This window comes from Papilio machaon, chromosome 29 (assembly GCF_912999745.1).
Source record: "Papilio machaon chromosome 29, ilPapMach1.1, whole genome shotgun sequence".
In the NCBI taxonomy this organism is placed as follows: domain Eukaryota; kingdom Metazoa; phylum Arthropoda; class Insecta; order Lepidoptera; family Papilionidae; genus Papilio; species Papilio machaon.
This window is the reverse complement of record NC_060014.1, coordinates 295990-315717: the sequence shown is the minus strand read 5'-3', so window position 1 is coordinate 315717 and position 19728 is coordinate 295990. Positions and strand designations below refer to the sequence as shown.

At 36.7% G+C, this 19728-nt stretch overlaps 2 protein-coding genes across 2 annotated transcripts; one reads left to right on the top strand and one right to left on the bottom strand.

The window, feature by feature from the left end:
* Nucleotides 1-4267: 4267 nt before the first annotated feature.
* LOC123722704 lies at nucleotides 4268-5632 on the bottom strand. The gene is made up of 2 exons (XM_045685182.1): nucleotides 4556-5632; nucleotides 4268-4285 (listed from the first exon to the last, which is right to left on the bottom strand). The coding sequence occupies exons 1-2, from the start codon at nucleotides 5630-5632 to the stop codon at nucleotides 4268-4270; spliced, it is 1095 nt and encodes a 364-aa protein (XP_045541138.1).
* Nucleotides 5633-7276: 1644 nt separating this feature from the next.
* Nucleotides 7277-19525, top strand: LOC106708178 (lachesin). The gene is made up of 10 exons (XM_045685181.1): nucleotides 7277-7283; nucleotides 8234-8323; nucleotides 8494-8621; nucleotides 14523-14717; nucleotides 15120-15285; nucleotides 17389-17486; nucleotides 17716-17837; nucleotides 18001-18181; nucleotides 18560-18727; nucleotides 19191-19525. The coding sequence occupies exons 1-10, from the start codon at nucleotides 7277-7279 to the stop codon at nucleotides 19350-19352; spliced, it is 1317 nt and encodes a 438-aa protein (XP_045541137.1). The 3' UTR covers nucleotides 19353-19525.
* The last annotated feature ends 203 nt before the right edge of the window (nucleotides 19526-19728 follow it).

Sequence of the window (19728 nt, the reverse complement as noted above, 5' to 3'; positions counted from 1 at the left end):
CAGAACGTCTAAAATCAGCTTAAGTCTTTCTAGACCAGTGTTTCCCAAAGTGGGCGATAACGCCCTCTTGGAGGCGTTTGAAACCTAGGAGGGGGCGATAAGAGGCCCAAAAAATGTGGGGCATTGAAATTAATTAAAGCAATGAAATTGTGGTTTTCAAGTTTTAGGGCTGAATAAAAATTAGGGGCGCTCTGATATATAACTGATTTTCAAAGGGGGCGGTGAAAGAAATAAGTTTGACAATCACTGTTCTAGACTAGAGATCTATTCCACATACATAGAGTTACTAATGAAGTTTTTTTTTTATATTACGCAGAAATAGTCGCGGGTGATAACTAGTAATATCATAAAATCGACATTTTAAAAAGAATATCACAATTTTTATATCAATATAAGTAGGTGTTAAATAAATAAATTTCCGTGCCATTTACTTCAACGTAAGCACTAAATCTCTTCACAGAACTTTCCAGAATAAATCTTAGTAAAATGGAACCGTCCAGAACTTTGCACATTCATTAAAAACTGATAAATAGTTCTCGAAATCAATTCTTTTATCATTCAGTTATTCGTTCGTAAAGTCTTTTTCATTCAGTTCCAACGAAGACATAAGTACTAATGAAATCTTATGTTTTAGTAATAACAGTATTTTTAATAATAATATTTATTAATAACTTTAAAAAAATAGATGAACGAAGACTTAGGTATCCAAAACGATCCAGGTTATTTTTTAAAGGTCACAGTGAAAACATTAAACAAATCCCACGTGTGAAAAACAAAAATCAGTCGGATATTTTCATACCAATTAGTGACAGTTCAATGTTTTTTTTTATATATTTTTTTTATATCATAAGGTGGCAAACGATTAAGCGACCTGAATTCTTAGGAAGCGACCACTGCCCATAAACATCTGCAATTTCACATGTGTTGCATAACTCGAATCGATGGAAGAGGGGAAGTACAGAAATAAAATATTTCATCTTCCGATGCATTTCTTCGTAAACCTAATCTATCCTCTTCCCATCATTACCTTATAAGAAAAGGGTGGGAAGGGAACGAGAATTATAATTAGGCCTTCGACACCACACTTATAAGACTATACGCGGAATTGCTTCCATTTGACGCCTGTCTTCTGTGTGGTCGTGGTATTATACAACAAATATTGTTGTTGCGGGATCTACTACAGTAAAAACTAATTTTTGTTCCCTATTTCATTGATTATTTCAAGTAGTTTTATAGTTTCTTAGTCTATATCAAACTTCAAACGTTCCCCCTTTCAATTCTTTTGAATTGTTCTCGAACATTCAAAGTTCTTGCATAAATCCTTCTAACAATAGTCCAAAACTTTCTTTTCAATAATGGATTCAGAAATTCGTAGAAAAAGATTTAATAATAATAATAATAATAATGTTTATTTAATTCAGACTACAAAGATCCATATTATTATACTAGGGTTAGTAAAGACTTAATAAGTAATGTTAGTAACAAAAATAAAGAGAAAAAATAAATAAAACAAAATAAAATAAACTATAGACTATTCGTGACCGGGATATGGTTGTTACTCAGTGATACAAGAATACGCTAGTCTACATGTATATTTATCCAGCGAGCCAGCATCACTGAGTCCCACCTATCCAACAAAGCATTCAGGATAACGTTATGGCTGTCACGCATTCGGCGCAGTAAGGAGGCGCAGCGCTTTCGCATGATGGCATCGAACCCATCTGTACGAGCCTCCGCGAACATGCCGGAGGCGCTGCAGTAACGTGGCAGCCCCATTAACACCCTGAACGCGTTGTTATACTGAACCCGCAGATCGCTGTATGCCCTCCGCGTATAGTCAACCCACAGACCGCAGGCATAGAAAGATTGACAGTATGCCTTAAAAAGAGTCAACTTAACATGTTTGGTACATTTGGCAAATCTGCGGGCCAACATATTGCAGCGAACAGACAGCGATCTACGTTCTTTTTCAATATCTAGATTATCTTTCATATCCTCAGTGATCCAGTGACCCAAATACTTAAATTTGTCCACCTTTTTTAATTGAGTTCCACAGAGCAAAATGTTTGGCACGTTAGTGTAGCGTTTACGATCCGGACAGAAAATCATAAATTCGCTTTTCACTGCATTATATTTGAGTCCATGTGACACCGCATAGGATTCACAGATCTTAATAAGCTGTTTCAAGGCCCCTATCGATGGGCTCAGCAGTACCATATCATCGGCGTAACTAATATTATTAAGACAAACTCCGTCAATATGACAACCGATTCCCGTACTGCTAAGCTCATCGATCAATTTGTTCATGTACAGATTGAAGAGCGTGGGTGAGGTCAAACCGCCCTGCCGCACTCCACACTCCAATCTATACCCTTCCGAGAATGCACCTGCCCATCTAACTTTATTATTTTGATTATTGTACCAAAACTTAAAAAGTAGTGTTACATCATCTGTCAGATTTGTTTCGGTTCTCATTTTATTCCAAAGAACATCATAAGCTACAAGATCAAACGCCTTCGACAGGTCAAGATAACAGGCATATACTGGCGTTTTCCGTGCAGTATAGTATTGGACAGTCTGCTTGAGGCACATGATGGCACTCTCAGTAGACAGACCTGGCCTGAAACCGAACTGCGCGTCGTTGAGCGAGAAGGTACCATCCATGCGCTGGCCAAGCAGACTGTCCAACACCTTTGCAATAACTGTAGCAAGTGATATTGGCCTGTAATTGGACAAATCGGATGCATCGCCAGTTTTGTTTTTTATGATGGGTACAACAACAGTACGCATAAGTTTCTCTGGTAGGTATGAATGACCCACACATAAGTTAAAAAACAATGACAAACATTCCGGCAGTTGCACGCCAGCATGCTGCAAATGTTCAATGCTGAGACTATCAAAACCAGGTGATTTACCTCTCACCATCCCCTTTATTATTTTCTCAACTTCTGTAGAAGAAAAAATCACACTTCGTTTTGGAAAACATGTGTCAGCATTGCGCACATTGCACTGGCTTGGACCAAGCGGCGATTCAACTTTAAAATGCTGCCTAAAAAGATTAGCTATTTCACCTGGCTCGTGAACACCCGAGACGCTCACGGGGGGGCCTGCCCTAAGATTTAATTTATTAGTTTTTTTCCAAAACTGACTGAAATTTTTACTTTTATGATGCTCTACTAGAATGTCCATTTTTATTTGTTCTTCATTTTTTTGACACCATTTTAGTTTAGCTTTAAAAATATGCCTTGACTTAGACATGTCGTCGTAAAACCTTCCACAACTAGGCTTTCCATGTAATTGCCATAACTGAAAATATAGTCTAGCCGTCTCGTGAGCGTCCCGGACATGTTTGTTCCATCCAGGCAAATATTTACGCTTACGCTTTTCTTTCATACAATAACTATGTATTGCAGCCTCCGATAGAATATTAATAATATTATCATACATCTTATCAATTAATGTATTATGCGAATCATTACTACACATACTTTCATAACATTTCTCAAGTTCCAAAGGAAAATCTAATTTAGTTAACCTATTCTGACATTCGTTACGATACCCTGATATCTGGTCACCATCTCTTTCTCCCCATACAATTTTATTTATATTTTTGCCGGGATTAATGATTTTTGCTGTTAAAACATTAAAATTACATTCTATTAGTATTGGAAGATGATCAGACCAATAGGTGTCATAAAGAATGGATGCTGAACACACAGACGGTCGACCAGCACTAGTAACTATACAGTGGTCGAGCCAGCGCCGACAGCCATGCGCGTCACTTACAAAAGTATAACTATCCGACGACAGAATGTCCGTGTCTATACAAGACCACATCTGTTCTGCGCAAAAAGAATTAAGTTCTTTGTGAAAAAACTCGCCGGGATGAGCATTGTAGTCCCCAAGCATAAAAACTGAGCTCACATCATTATTGTCTATAATTGCAGTCATCTCACTAAGACACTCGGTAAATTCAATTAAATTTTCACTTGACTGTGTCGGCATGTACACTGAGAAAAACATAGCGCAACGATCACTGAGAGTAGCCTTTATCGCTGTAAGTCTTACATTGCAACATTTGACGACAGTTATATCAGGAAACATTGCCTTTCTCCAGAGTAAGGCTACACCTCCGTATGGCCGCCCATGCAGAACGCCGGTTGAAGTATCGACGGCTGATGTGCCCGTAAAGGCGAAGTCCTGGTCGATGCTGCCAAGAAAAGTCAGGTCATGAGGCAACAACCATGTCTCCTGTAGCGCGATTATATCAGCTGAGCGACATAGTCTACGCACACAGTCCACCGATCTAATTATATTTTTACAGTTGAAGCTGACTAATTTAACTTTACTTGTCATTATTTACATTATTTTGGTTCTCGCTTTCTTTTGGGACAATCCCTTTCTCACGGTATTTAAAATTAACAAATCGCCTATAAGCAACTCCCTCCGGCCAAAATTCTTCCGACAAGAATATATTTAATTTTTCCTTAGGTACAAATATCTTATAAGATTCATAATTTTTATTTATTTTCATATTCATTTTTTCTATGCTAACCTCCATATTAGTCTTGGTTTTAATATAATCATTGATGTCACACATGGTCACATCCTTCGCCACATTGTAAACGTAAATAGGTATTTTAATTTCCGCCGCCTTGAAATTATTTCCAGGTTGTATAGTTGCTCTTCCTGTCTTCCCCATAAAACGATTACGCATCCTTTTTCTTTGAACTTTTATCCAATCATCACTATGTTTTTGCTGCTTCCATTCGCCTCCTTTAACGACTTCAGCTGTCGATTTAATTTTCTGAGCATTACACTGTTCGCCGCGCGATGCGGCCGTGTGTCTCGAATTATCGGACTTGCTTTCACATACAATAGGCGGTGGCAGTCGCTCGCTCGACTCGTTCGTGTGAGTCATCGCTGTAGTCGCCGCGACGTTATTTTGTTTACAAAATTCGAGCTGCGGCGAGTTGTGGCTACCCTCATACGAACAAATATCATGATCAATATTGCAATAGTTTGTATTTTGTAAATATAACTCATGTTGTTCATTGTCGGTTCTCGTGACAGGAGGCAATCCCATAGGACCACTGTGTCGCTCAAAACTGTCAAGTAAACAACCCGCGCCCCTTCTTATATTCACATTACGATCGTAATTATTTAGTGCGCAAGATTGTTTATGTATATTCAGTTCAGATTGAAATTGCTTTAAATGATCCATAGTTACGTATCCCTGTTTGATATCTTTAATATCTTGCTGCATCTTCACGATATCTTTTAAAAGTCTAGTGACGTCGACGTGATCAAATAACACTGGAGGTAATTTCTCCAGATCCTTTGCGACGAACACGGGAATCTCCTCGGGGTCGGTATCACGTAGAAGACACACTATATCGTCTATATCTCTAAGAGATTTGCCACTTTTTTTGCGAATTATCTTACGTCTTCTTTTTGGCAGAGAATCGAATAGTAGATTTTTTGCTACCACTATATCTTCCTCAGAGAAGGAACTAGTACAAATCTTGATTATACTTTCGTCATCCATTACAGCGATCTTATTGTTCACGAAAGCAAGGAGCTCATTAATTACAACATTGCAATTTACACATTTTACCACATTGGAGGACATTTTTTATCACATGACACACCCTCACGGTACGCGGGCGGACGCGCAACTGGGATTTGCTTTGACGCCTCAGCCAATGTCGGATTTAAGAAAATCAATTCCTGCATCGTACAGCTTGAGAGATTTTTAAAAAGTTTTCATATGCTCCAACTGTTGTGGCCGATCAATTTTGAATTCGGTTATTTTATAGTCGGTCTAAGTCGGTCGTACGATACGAATATAAAACCAACCAATCGAACCTTTTCTATTTTTTTATTATTTCATTTGTTATTTAGGTGTCGCCATTAATATTTTATTTATAATAATAACTAGCTCTAAGAAGGTTCGTGAAGATTTGAACCTTATCATAATTATTTAATAATTAAAATAGTATATATAGATTACTAGTTGTCGCCCGCGACTCCGTCCACGCGGGATTAAAAAAACTTAATAAGTAACCTATGTGTTCTTACAGACTACAATACAATAAAATTAAAATGAAAGAAGTGCAACACAAAAATTTGAACATTGTACGACGTGGGGGGCCTTCAAGAGTAGAGTGAAAAGGCATTTACAAAGCTAGCATGTATCATCTTTAGACCACATCATCACTTCATCGGATCAAGCGCTAGCTTATTCAATATAAAAAAAATAGTATAGGGCTGTCTACTCTCGCCCTAATTTGTAAAATAAATGGTCAAAAGATAAATCTATCTTTGATAACTAACACTTCATAAATCTTTAAAACTATCTGAAAAACTTTAGTTCATAAATCTTTTAACAATCGTCTAAAAACTTTTCATTTGCACAAATAGATTTATAGAAAAAGTTTCCCGCTTTCAAATGCATTCATTCAATGTAGATAAGAAAAAAATGATTAATTTCTTTGTAAAACAATTGATTGACTCTTCCTTATAGAGTTCAAGCATTTACTCTATACATCCCGCCACAAATCTTACTAATATTATAAATGCGAATGTTTAAATGGATGTTAGAATGTATCTCCGGAACGGCTTATTGAATTTGTTACAGATGTAGAACATAGTCTGGAAGAACACGCAAACTACTTTTTTTTTTTAATTCCGCGCGGATGGAGTCGCGGGCGACAGCTAGTATTATATATGACGGCGTATCCGCCAAAGTCAAATGACTGGTTGACTTTTTCAGCCAAGCGAAGCGTCACTGTCGATGGTTGTGAGGGCGGCCATTGAACAGTGTTGTTCGAGACGGCGCCCGCGCACCACGCTTGCGACGAATCGCTTAGCATCTAATTAACAAATTAAATCTACCGCTTAATTAAGTTGATGTCGCGTTGGTTAGACACTACAGTGTTCATTCCACTGTGTATTTTTGGTTACCTAACCCTTATTAAACAACTGCGATTGCAACAAGGACTCGTGATCTGTTCACGCCCACCTGCCGACATACCCGCTTTTATACTCGCACAATATGATTTCTGATGAAGGCCCTCCTGCCCCTTCATATACGCGAATGTTTGTATTGATGGATGGATGTTTTTTTTAATACCGTCGGAGAAAGTCGCGGGCGACTAAAATGTTTGAAATTATTATCTAATATGACAACCAAGCACAGGGTGAGCTAAAGCTACGAGTAAGTCGAGTACACCAAGACCAAATAAAAATAACATCCACGTACCCCTTTTATAACATGTCAGGTTTATTTATTCTATTTAAAGTGATAAAAACACTTAAAATCTTTTGACGTTAACGGACGCGTTCTCTGATATAATCTGTCAAGCTTTCCCGCCAAAACACGAGTGCGAAATAAAACAAAATGGCGCTGTCAGTAATCATATCACGAGCTTTTAATATTATCATATTAGAAATATGTCTTAAATGTGAATTATTGAATTTAAAATTGATTTTGTATTAAATAAAGTTTCATTTTAAATTGAGATTAGATTTAAAGAACATTGGAATTTTATTGATAAATATAATAAGTTATTTTATAAAACTCGCCATATTTCTGTCATTATACATTTGTAATTTTTTGTCATTATTGCCTACACAGATTATAAATTCGAACAATTCATATTTTATCTGTTACATTACTTAAATTACAACTAAAAAAGGACACTACATTAAAAGAAAATTCAAAACAAATTAGTTTCAATCAATCTGTATTTGTAAATCTTTGAGAATAGTTTGGGACTGTACGTCAACCCTTGTCTGGAAAAGGGATGCTTCGATTTTCTCGTTTAAGTAAATTGTACAATTACATAAATCTTTATGCAAATCTATATTTATATCACACTAGGTGTCGCCCGTGACTCCGTTCGTGTGCAATTAAAAAAAACTTAATCAGCAGCCTATGTGTTCATCTACATCTATGTCAAATTTAATCAAGATCTGTTGAGACATTCTGGAGATAACTTTTAACAAACATCCATCCATCCGTCCACACATTCACAATATTAGTAGGATTAAAAAAATAGATTTCGTTGTAATTTTTTTTATGTAACTTTTAAATATTCCAACTAGGACCTAGACTTGTACAGCAGTAAAATGTTCGTATTCGAACATACGACATGCCTGATAACTTACACTTAACCACAAGGTTGCTTGCAATGCTTCTTCAAAATAGATTCTGTTCTTTTCATTCCAGATGACGGGCCGCGATTCCTGTCACGTGGCCACTCTTTCAGGACTGTTGTGGGTGACACACTGCTACTGCCATGCCAGGTCCAGAACTTGGGTAAGTCAGTCTACTCTTTCTACTCGGCTTACTCGGTCTATTCGATCTACTCGGTCTACTCGGTCTACTCCTTTAGTAACAGATACAGTCTGACTAAGATCTTGTGAAACTTTTGACGTCTCTGCCCACCGTTTCGGAAAAGGTCACTCTAAATAACACTCTCTCCTTAGGTTCCTTGGTGTTGCTGTGGAGGCGAGGACCTGCTGTTCTCACCGCCGCCAGTCTGATGGTGACCAGAGATGAGAGGTTCAGACTTGTCGATGGTTACAACTTGCAGATAACTGATGTTGGGCCTCAGGTATGTGTATAGCTTCTAGAACTTTTGTTGTAAACCTAAGATTCATATAGTTAATGATGCATTTATTTAAATAAAAAACTGACGCATAATTTAATAGAAGGGCAAACAATAGTTAAAAGCAATCGTACAAAAAACCTAAAGTTAATCGTGACCCTACATAATATTAAAATAAAATATAACAATAACATATTTTACACCGCGAAAACCGCAAAAATGCTAAACACCACCCTAAATGATAATCATCCGACAAGGAAACCATAATTGCCATATAAAATATACCAATTATGGTTTCCTACCAACGCTCGTTATTTTTTATATGCGGCAACACTGAGATACGGTTCCCGCGCAATTTGCCACAGACATCTTGTGACATTTCGTTCATCTTGATTTTCGATATGTGCCAGCAATTGCCTATAAATACAAAAAGTGGATTATTTTGCGACAGAATCAGCTATTTTACTTCGTACTATCTTACTAATATTATAAATGCAAATGTTTGGATGAATAGAAGTTTGTTAGAAGGTATCTTCAGAACTGCGTAACAGATACCTATGAAATTTTGGTAGCGATGTAGAACATTTTTCATGTTTAATTTACTCGATAACATCGCACACCATATTGAAATTTGTCTCTATGCCTTTTTAAAGCACAAATCAGATTTTTGCAGTATGTTTCAATAGCATAATCCCATAGTTAGCCTTCAATACATTATCCAAACCGAAAGGAATTAATGTTCCAAAAGGTCTATTGTTGCGTGAGAGTACACTCAATTCAATACATATTGTGGCTCCCTCTAGCCGAGTCTAATGGGGCAGAGGAATTCTGAGTTCTGACTGTACACACAATATGCCCCAATTGGGACAATGCGTATCATATTGATGTCACCGGAAAATTGTGTTTACCCGTTTGTTACTTATATATATATGCTTATGCATATTAAGTAAAGTCGGAAAAGTTCATATCCAATTCAATCCCAAAGTGACATTTCATCAATTCGTAAAGGTGATATTTCATTCGCCAATCCGCCATTTCTTATTGACAGCTGAGAATGATAGCCAATGAAGTGTCACCTTTACAAGTGTCAAAATCTAACAGGACAACTTTTACATAAACAAGGATATCTGAACCATCTGAACCGATGAGAGAGGTTAGTTCTGCCGTAAAATATGTAAAACCTACATAAGATTAGAAAAAAGAATAAAAGAAAAACATGACAGTTACAGTACGAAATGGATTTTGTTACACTTTTTTGACGTTGACAGAGGGGCGCTAGCGAGCTGTCTTAGTTTAGTCTAACTTATGCCCATCGGGTAAGATCTTTATCTATATATATAAAAGAAAGTCGTGTTAGTTACACTATTTATAACTCAAGATAGGTCGAACTGAATTAGCTGAAAATTGATGGGGAGGTAGCTTAGAACTAGGAGACGGACATAGGAACTTTTTTTATCTTGTGTGCAATTTTTTTATTCCGCGCGGACGGAGTCGCGGGTAAAAGCTAGTTGGTCTATAAATGATTCGTTCGAAATGAAAACGCCAATTGCCTAATGGTTAAGGGTACAAACTATTGATCTAGCGGCCGCGAGTTGGAATCACGCCATTCAACTATTGTCGTAAATCAGATCCTAGCATCAGCTTCGAGCATTCAAAATCTATCTAGTGCTTTACAAACCCATAGAGGACAAACATGTAAACATATTTTTACAATTAAAAGATAGACCATAGACACAGTGAATTGTTATTAGTCTCCAACAATATATGTATTACATAACTTCCTCATACATACGATACATACGAGCGAGAAATTCATAATTTACTTGTTCAAGCATATGGTATTGAACAAATTTTATCACTCCTTTATATTTCCCGAGGATATTCTTACATTTTTCTCTTAACAATATAATCCAGTCAAGAGCTATTTTGACGGCAATAAACTGAGCCGCCATTTCCTCGAAAAATCAAGATGGAAGACACTTCCTGACAAGATGGCCGTCACAAATTGCTTGGTTAAGGGATGGGCGAAAGACACGAACAATAATAACCGTTGAACGTTAAGCTTATCAAGCGTTAACCGTTTTTATTTTAACCAATTGAATTCAACGAATTAAACAGTTACACCATAGACAAAGTAAACTTTACACTTAAATTCGTAAATTGAAAAATAAATCTAGTTACACAATTTTATTCGTATAACATTATAACATTTTTACCTTTATTATTTACAAATCGCATGTGTAAATTATAACGATGCTATTTCGATGGCTCCTACGAATAAGGGCCAATGTGCAAGTTAACAACTTAACTGGAGAGGATCTCAAAGTTTCCATAGAAGAAAATAGACAGCAAAGGCCCTTTTACTTCAGCAAAAAAAAACACGTTTTCACGTATAAATGTGTTTAGCGCATGTTGCTAACTAGACTAAGAGGTAGCTTTTAACAAAAAAAAGTAATAACCGTCAATTTGTTACTTTTGCGCTTATACGTATGACCCATCGATCTATGAATTTTTTTTTTTGTTGACATAATTTCGGCGTTGAATCGAAACGGAATATAGTTGGCAAAACAAACTACGTTTATTCCTTATGTGTCTTCGTTCACGATAAAAACCGTCAACTTCCCATCCCTACTGACAAAATGGCTGTGAGAAATTGCGCGAGAATCGTACTGCAATGTTACCACACGTAAAAAATAACGAGTTGTTTTTTATACGCCAATTACGGTTTCTTCGCTGCCAATTATCGTTTAGGGTGTTGTTTAGCATTTTTTCTCATGCAAAAAATATTATAATTGCGTTTTAGAATTACGGAATTTACATTTATAGTGATATATTTAATTAAGTTGTTGTAATGACAACATTTTGAGGTTATTTTTGTTTTTGTAATCCTATGGATTTAAGGCATGCTTTCTTTTTATTTATTAACCAAAATTGTGTGATCTCTTTTCATATTAGATTATTTAAAAAAAGTAAAGTTTTAATACAATGTATTTATAACCACAAAATTCAATAAATCAGCAAAAAAAAAATGGCAGTCATAACCAAAAAGGTAAAAAGCAATTCAATCATTTAGGAAACCGAAAAGAATTTGATAAGGTTATAAGAGAAATATTCATCTTTTATTAAAATCTGAAATCTGATTAATTAATGAGGTGGAAGTGGTTCTTGACTTGATATTTAAACGAACCGCTCTTCAAATATTATTTGTGCTCAGGGGAAATTTCTTTCCGTTCATTCCTTCATTGAAAGAATTCTAATATATTTAAAATCACTTCACATTGTTATAAATATTAAGATTTTTCTGTAATTCATCATAAAAAAAATCGTGCACTAAACCAAACCAAAAACCCGACTGACTGAAATCCTACGATACTGAGGTTCATACTAAGAGAATGAATGACACGTCAAAATCAGTTCAGTAGCTTAGATTAGTCAGAACTATTCACTTATCGGAGCGTCGGTGGCTCAGGAGTTAAGCACTTGACTTGCAATCTGCAGGTCCTGGGTTCGAATCCCGCCATGTACCAAGGTGTTTTTCGATTTACATATGTACATTTATCCGATGTTCTTACGATGAAGGAAAACATCGTGATGCACATATCTGAGAAGAAATTCAATGATATGTGTGAAGTCAACCCGCACTTAGCCACCGTGGTTGACTATGGCCTAGTCACCCCAAACTTGGGGTAGGCTCCGAGCCCCTCAGTGGGGACGTATAGTGAGCTGATGATGATGATTCACTTATATCCAAACCTAATTTTAGTCCACTTCCCTTTTCTATCCTTTTCTTATGTAGAGAAAGTATGGGAATGGGATCGGGATTTGTCGAAGGGGGACCCTATAGAGGATATATTCTCTATTCTGTGAGTCCTCCGTCGATTAAAGATAGGCAACGCATCTGTAATTACGAATATCTATGGGTAGCGGTTGCTTGATAAAAAAACCAAAATCGAAATAAAATACATTTAATTAATTTTTCTTATTACAATATCTGGTAAGAAATTGTCAAACCCAAAGTGGTAACGATACGACGACATTTAATCTTTAAAAGGGGACCGAAATTAATAATTGAAATTGATTTTCAAGTTAAATAGGCCATAAAGCATCGCTTGCTGACCGTACTTAGGCTATTACGTCATTGTACGGTCAGCACATTAATCCGTGTAATTACGAGCATTATGAATGTGGTATTATCCATATTGATCACGTCCGAGTTTATGCTCGCCTGGTATTTGTTAATTCATTTAGCATAATATTGTCCATACTCTGACTTTCCACTGCTTTATCTTCTAATTCTAAATACATCTTACTAATATTATAAATGAGTAAGTTTAAATGTAGTATGTTTGAAGGTAACTCCGGAACTGCTCAATGGATCTTGATGAAATTTCACACAGATGTAGAACATAGTCTCCATAATTTCAATGATATGTGTGAAATCAACCAAACCGCACTTAGCCAGCGTGGTTGACTATGGCCTAGTCATCCCTAACTTGGGGTAGGCTCTGATCCCCTCAGTGGGGACGTATAGTGAGCTGATGATGAATCGAATAACACATCGGTATATGACAGGGATTGAACCCGGATGTGTTGATTTCTGTCCGGTTGTATAGTCTTGTAAAATAGGTCCTGTTGGTTTATGCGTACTTAATAAGATTTCAGTACGTATTATTAGAGGCTAAACGTTAACCAGATTATACTTATCCAATACAAAGACCTAAATCTGTTGTTTACTAAAAAAAAAGTCATAACCTAATAAAGCTAATTTTAGTCCTCTTTTCATTCCCATCCTTTTATTATAAGAAAGGATGGGAAAAGGCAGTGGTTTGGACGGGGTAATGTACGCATAGGAAGGGGAAATATCTTCTTTCTGTGCGTCCCCTCCTACATCGATTAAAGGTAGGCAACTCATTTGCAATTACGAATGGGCAGCTTCACAATTTCTGCGAAGTCAAGTGACAGCTTGCTTATTACATTTTATTATATAAAATAAAATACTTTATTAGTATGAGAAATCACTAATAACGAAATAAATTGTTTGTAAAACAAATCACTTACCTTTTATATCTATTCTCTCCAAAACACGGACATAATCCTCTTACGTTTTCCATTAGTCGATAAATTACGATCACTCAAGGACCCAGTTAATGGCTCACATTAAATGTACAAAAGATAGAGAAATAAATCATTTTATTTACCACACAAGATAAATAATTATACTTTATATACTTAGTAGTTATCATGATGAAGAAACATTAACTTTTTGTCCGGCTCGGAGGACCAATTTATTATAATAATGGAGCTTTTTGCCTAATTCTTGTTAATGTTTATTATATTTTATGTATATTTCTGTAGATTAGTTTCTGAATATCTATATAATTCTTATAGTAGCTGTCAACGCGACTTTGTCTGCGCAAGATTCAAAAATGTAGCATACAACGACTTTCTCGTCAAGGTCCTGTCGTACCAGAGATTACCCGGAACAAATAGACAGAAAAAATAAAAAAATTGGTTTATCCTTATCAACAACGCAAACAAGATGTATACAAAATTTTACTATTAATACTAGCTGTCGGCCGCGACTCCGTCCGCGCACAGTAAAAAAAATGGGGGGGGGGGTTAAAAAATAGATGTTGGTCGATTCTCAGACCTACTGAATATGCTCACAAAATTTCATGAGAATCGGTCAAGCCGTTTCAGAGGAGTTTAAGTTCGAACCCCGTGACACGAGAATTTTATATATTAGATATAGACACTTCAATTGTATAAATATGTATAGATAGTCAGTTATTTGAAAAATATTTTAAAAAAAAACAGACTCTGAATTAACTGAGTACTTTATACAGTTATAGGACGATATGAGTGTAATTATAAAAAGAAAACCTTACTTATTCTATTATTTTACAGGACGCAGGCGATTACGTGTGCCAGATCTCGGACCGGATATCCAGAGACCAAGTGCATACAGTTGAAGTGCTGGTGCCGCCGAGTGTACGCGCCTCGCCGGAATCTCGCCACGCGGCTGCGAGGCGCGGGGGCGCTGCTGTGCTAGAGTGTAGAGCTTCGGGAAATCCCGTGCCCAGTGTTACATGGCATAAAATGGTGAGTGATTTCATTGTGCGACTGTGTTTTCTAGCCCAGTGAAAGCAGTACTGTTAATTTAGGTCAGGCGTAGAATAAGGCATAGTGACAAGACAGCTACAGTAAGACTTTATCTTATCACCCTTTAGTCTAATATTATAAATGCGAATGTTTAGATGGATGTTTGTTAAAAGGTATCTCCAGAACGGATGCACATATTTCGGTGTTTGGTAGAGATGTGGAACACAGTCTAGAAAAATACATAAACTACCTATGATCCGGGGGATAACTCCGCAACCGTTCAACACATCTTATTCAAATTCAGCACACATCTAGAAAATAATCTCGAGTAACACATGAAAAATTCACGAACGAACGAAGTCGCAGGCAAGAGCTAATTAACAAATATTGTTTGTTATTTAGATCGACAGCTACAACACGCATTTGAACGAATCCAATCTCCGTCTGGCAGACGGTCCCCAATTACAGTTGTCGCGTCTTGAGCGCGCGCACAGCGGCCGCTACGCTTGCACTGTCGATAATGGTGTCGGACCCCCCATGGTTACTGAGTTCCAGCTGCAAGTACTATGTAAGTACCTTTATAACCGTAGTTTATGATTACTACATTAGTCTATAACAATCGAATCGTATTATGTGCCTTTAAATAAATTATTACCAAAGTAATCTAGGACCCCCTGTAGATACAGTTAACCCGGCCGGTGATGCGTTAGTCTAAATATCGCAATGTGAGGCCCTTTTAATCAATGAATTCCAGAATAATTCAAGACCCCCAGAACCCCCTGGGTTACTTGAAAGACCCGGTAAGGCAGTGATGGTGGTTACAGGTGTGACACTTTAAAGAAATGTAACAGCAGAACGTTGACAAAAACCAGTAAATAAAAAAAATAAAAAAGTTGTCTATGAGAAAAAGGCATAAACAAATCTTAGACTGCAAATTGAATATCGAACGAATTCATTCAAATATGAATTTTGACACTGAAGTTGACAGTCCTGTCAGTCGAATTAAAACCTAGAAATATAACGTGTGATTTAAATCCATTATCTCTGCTTACCTCTTAAGTTTGCAGGTGTGAGTATAATAGATAAATAACTGAATGTCATTGTGAACAATATTTTAAAACTATAATTTTTTGCATAACCTCTAAATTGAAATAATTTTATTTAACGACAGAAATAAAGATATATCAAAGTGTTAAACTAACACTTGACAAATTACATGTTAACCAAACTAAATTGAACTAAACTGCAATTTATTTCAACGCGGGAAAGGTGTGAAAGGGTTGAGGGTCAGTTACAAGGGTAAATTGCTTACCCTTTTGTACACAAAATCTAGATAATTGATGTAAAACATACGGCATGTAATTAGACTGGAACATTATTAAAACTTTAAAAGTAACATTTCTATATTTCTATTCGGACTTTTAACACATCTGAAAATAGGTAATATTATTTTAAAATGAAAAAAATCGTGTCGTATCATAGAAATCCGCAATGGCAGATGCGTTGCCTACCTTTAATCAACGAAGAAGACCCACAAATTGGTATACATCTCCTCTTTCGCCAAATCCACTTCCCCTTCCCATCCTTTCCTAATAAGAAAAGGGTGGGAAGGGAAAAATGACTAAAATTAGTCCTCCAACACGCACACTCATCAGACTGTACGCGGAATTGCTTCCACTTGACGCTTATCTTCTGTGTGGTCGTGGTATTTCTCCAGGCGATGCCCATTCGTGCATCCAACAAATATTGTTGTTGCAGGATCTAACACTGTTAATATGTATATTATAATGAAATAACTACTGTCCATTTTTACAACAAAAACTAATTTCATTCATAAAAAAAAATTCCACATGACACCTCACTTGTTAAAATCGATTGTCGTTTACTGAACATTGGGTAACAAATATAAAGGAACTATTAAACATTAGCCTTTTGTCAGTCAGTCGGGTTTAAAAAAACATGTAGCAAGAATGGGGCATATTATTATTTTAATTCGATGCCATAATTCTCGTCTCCCATCTCGCGGATTCGTGAGAATTTAATTTGTCGTTGCAAATCCAATTTCCGTCTCCGACAAACACTCGAGCTGCGACTTGATAAGATTAAAACGTCCCCCAGGTGCTCGTGAACATTTTTATATGTTATACTGAACGTATTCTAGTGATGTAGTATTTATAAATATTTTTAAATAAATTGTCGGTTCTTTACTTTGTGAGTCGCTGCGTAGAACTAAATTTTACGTGTAGCGGGGCGTAACGGGCTGCGGGGGGATACGCACCGCGTCGATGACCTTTGACCGCCATGTTATTTGAAAAAAGTTATACCAAGAATTAAATTTTCTTCCCACTTAAGATCGAATATCTAATACAGTAGAAACTCGATATCTCTAATGTCAAGACAAATGGAAATAACTAATTTCAGAGTACTTTTAAATACGACTTTCAGAGTATAAATACGTACTAAAATGTCTACGCAGAGAAATGACATTTTTACCAGATAAGAAGTCTAAAAAATTCAAGATACCGAGTTTTTTAGGGGTTCAACGGTAGAGCAGCTTGTTTAGTAGGTCTAGTGTTGTACCCATATATCGGTACAGTATCGTTTTTTTTTAACAATAGATATTAAAAATATTATAATACAATAAAAAAATTACGTTATGATTTAATTGCAGACCCTCCAGAAATAACAGTGGAACGATCTTGGGTCCACACAGGGGAAGGGTTCAGAGCTGAGCTGCTTTGTACCGTTCTTGCTGATCCTCCCGCTGAGGTAACAATATATATTGAGTGATATTATTTTCTTTGAACAAATCTTTGACCGCATCATAAATATCCGACTAACAATTGTTTTTAACTATTTTTGGCGTCTACCACTGTTAACTGTCTCGATTCATATTTAATTGATTGTCAGTCATAGGCGGACAGTAAATAGATATTTTTAACTGAGACATTAGTGTTGTTCAGTCATAATTCCTTAAGTCAAAATGACAAACTTTCAGGTTTCGTGGTACCAAAACTCATTCCCATTGAGTGCGTCGGAGCGGGTCACTATGTCAGCGCGAGGGAACAACCACACCTTGCTTATAGCTAACGTGCAACCTGAAGATTTTGGTAACTATAGGTAAGTTTAAACATACCTAAGCATCTACATATTATCAAAGTGGTCCGAAACTCCCTTAGAAAATAGAGTTCCACGGAAAACTCAGGAGGGGTGTATGTGGCGCTTGAGCTGCTCCACCCAAGACCTACTTTAGTTGCATTTCAATGGATATCTTTGTAAACAGTTGCGTGGCAGACAACAGTCTAGGTCGAGCGCGTCAGCACGTGGAGGTGTCTGGAAGGCCGGGCCCCGCTCGCTTCACATCACCGCCAGTCGCGCGACGCCCTGACGCCTACACACTCGCCTTCGCTGTAGACAGTTATCCCCCACTTGATGAACTGAGACTGCTGTACAGACAGTTAGCGGTAAGTATGATGGAAAACATCGTGATCCTGCACATTAGTAGCCTGTTAATGTCAAAGAAGTGTCAAGTGGCACAATTAAAATCAATGGAACTGAAAATTATTCAATTAAAGTATGTCGTCATCATCTCTATGGTCTTATCCCACTTACGTGATGTCGGCTGTCTAGGTTTTATTGCTTTAATGTTTTGGCTTAATTTTTTACAGCTGGCCGCATGACTCTTGTCAACCCTACTAAATTAAATCTTTACTTCGAACTTATATAAACATGTCTTTAATACGGATGTTGATTTGACTAGTCGAAAATAGTTGATTGATGCAGTCTTGCGCTTGACATTCAGTTGCATTTCGAACATGTTAGTAAACGGACGTTCCTTGTAGTTCAACGAGTCGTACCAGCAGCCGGGGCGTTGGCACGACGTTGTGATCCCCGCGCCTCAGCCGGCGGGCGCGTTGACACACCGCGTGGCGCATGAACTACGAGGTCTACAACCCGGAGCTGTGTATGAGGCTATTGTTCAGGCTAAGAACAGATATGGATGGAACGAGGTAAATAAACGAACTTGATGATCGACATTTTATTTTTTATAGTAGAAGATGGAAAACGAACAGTTGACTACAAAAATTGGGTGAAAAAACGAAGAGACCTCTGTCTATAGTCTATAGAAATAGAATATCTCCTAATCCTCTTTCGTCAGTTCTCTCTTCCGCCAAATTCTTGCCCATACTTTCTTAAATGAAAATGGTGGGAAGGTAAAGGGAACTAAAATGTATCCTCAAACACACAGACATAACACGAAATTACTCCCTATTCAGACCTGTCTTCTGTGTGGTCGTCAAATTACACCGGGCGAGTACCCACTCTACAACTGTTGTTTATAGTGCAGATTGAATGGCATATTAGGCTGAAAAGTAGTCTTTTTTCTGACATGCCAAACCAAATATAAATCTAGAAACTATTAACCATTTTAACCATTAAATTCTATTGTAAATACTTATTTTTTTCTTTCAGGTCAGCGATATCTTTCAGTTCCACACCCTGGGTGGTGAACACACAGCGCATGCGGGGGAACTGACACCTATGTTCTCTGGTCAAATAAAAACCTGTTATAATATTTATACAGTGGTCAGTCTGACCTACCTTACTCTATGGAACCTCGTCCATACCGGTTAACCGGTTTTATATTACTTAGAGAATTGAAATGACTTTTTTATCGGTTTTATAACATTTTTACACAATATGACAGGTCAGTTACTATGGCTATTAAATAAAAAGAAAAAAATATGGATAAAATCGACAATCGTACAAATTCCGGTTTTTGTACAACACTAGTCATAATTGATTGACTATTTAAAGCGTCCTGTCATTTTGTGACATTAGGAAAGCAATAGAAATGAACACCAACATGATCTAAAATATTATAGTCTATTATTGTACGTGACCGATGTTTTAGTTTTATAAAAAAAAACATATTTCTTTTTGTTTAATTAAAAAAAAAAAGAAATAGAGATATTTTTTTTTCATTTATGTGTTTTGAATTGTAACATTG

Bases quoted from the DNA above. Each gene is read 5' to 3' on its own strand.
- LOC123722704 (XM_045685182.1), bottom strand. From the start codon at position 5,632: ATGTCCTCCAATGTGGTAAAATGTGTAAATTGCAATGTTGTAATTAAT.
- LOC106708178 (XM_045685181.1), top strand. The intron at 8,622-14,522 runs GTATGTGTATAG...ATTATTTTACAG, and splicing joins TAACTGATGTTGGGCCTCAG to GACGCAGGCGATTACGTGTG. The intron at 17,487-17,715 runs GTAACAATATAT...ACAAACTTTCAG, and splicing joins TTGCTGATCCTCCCGCTGAG to GTTTCGTGGTACCAAAACTC.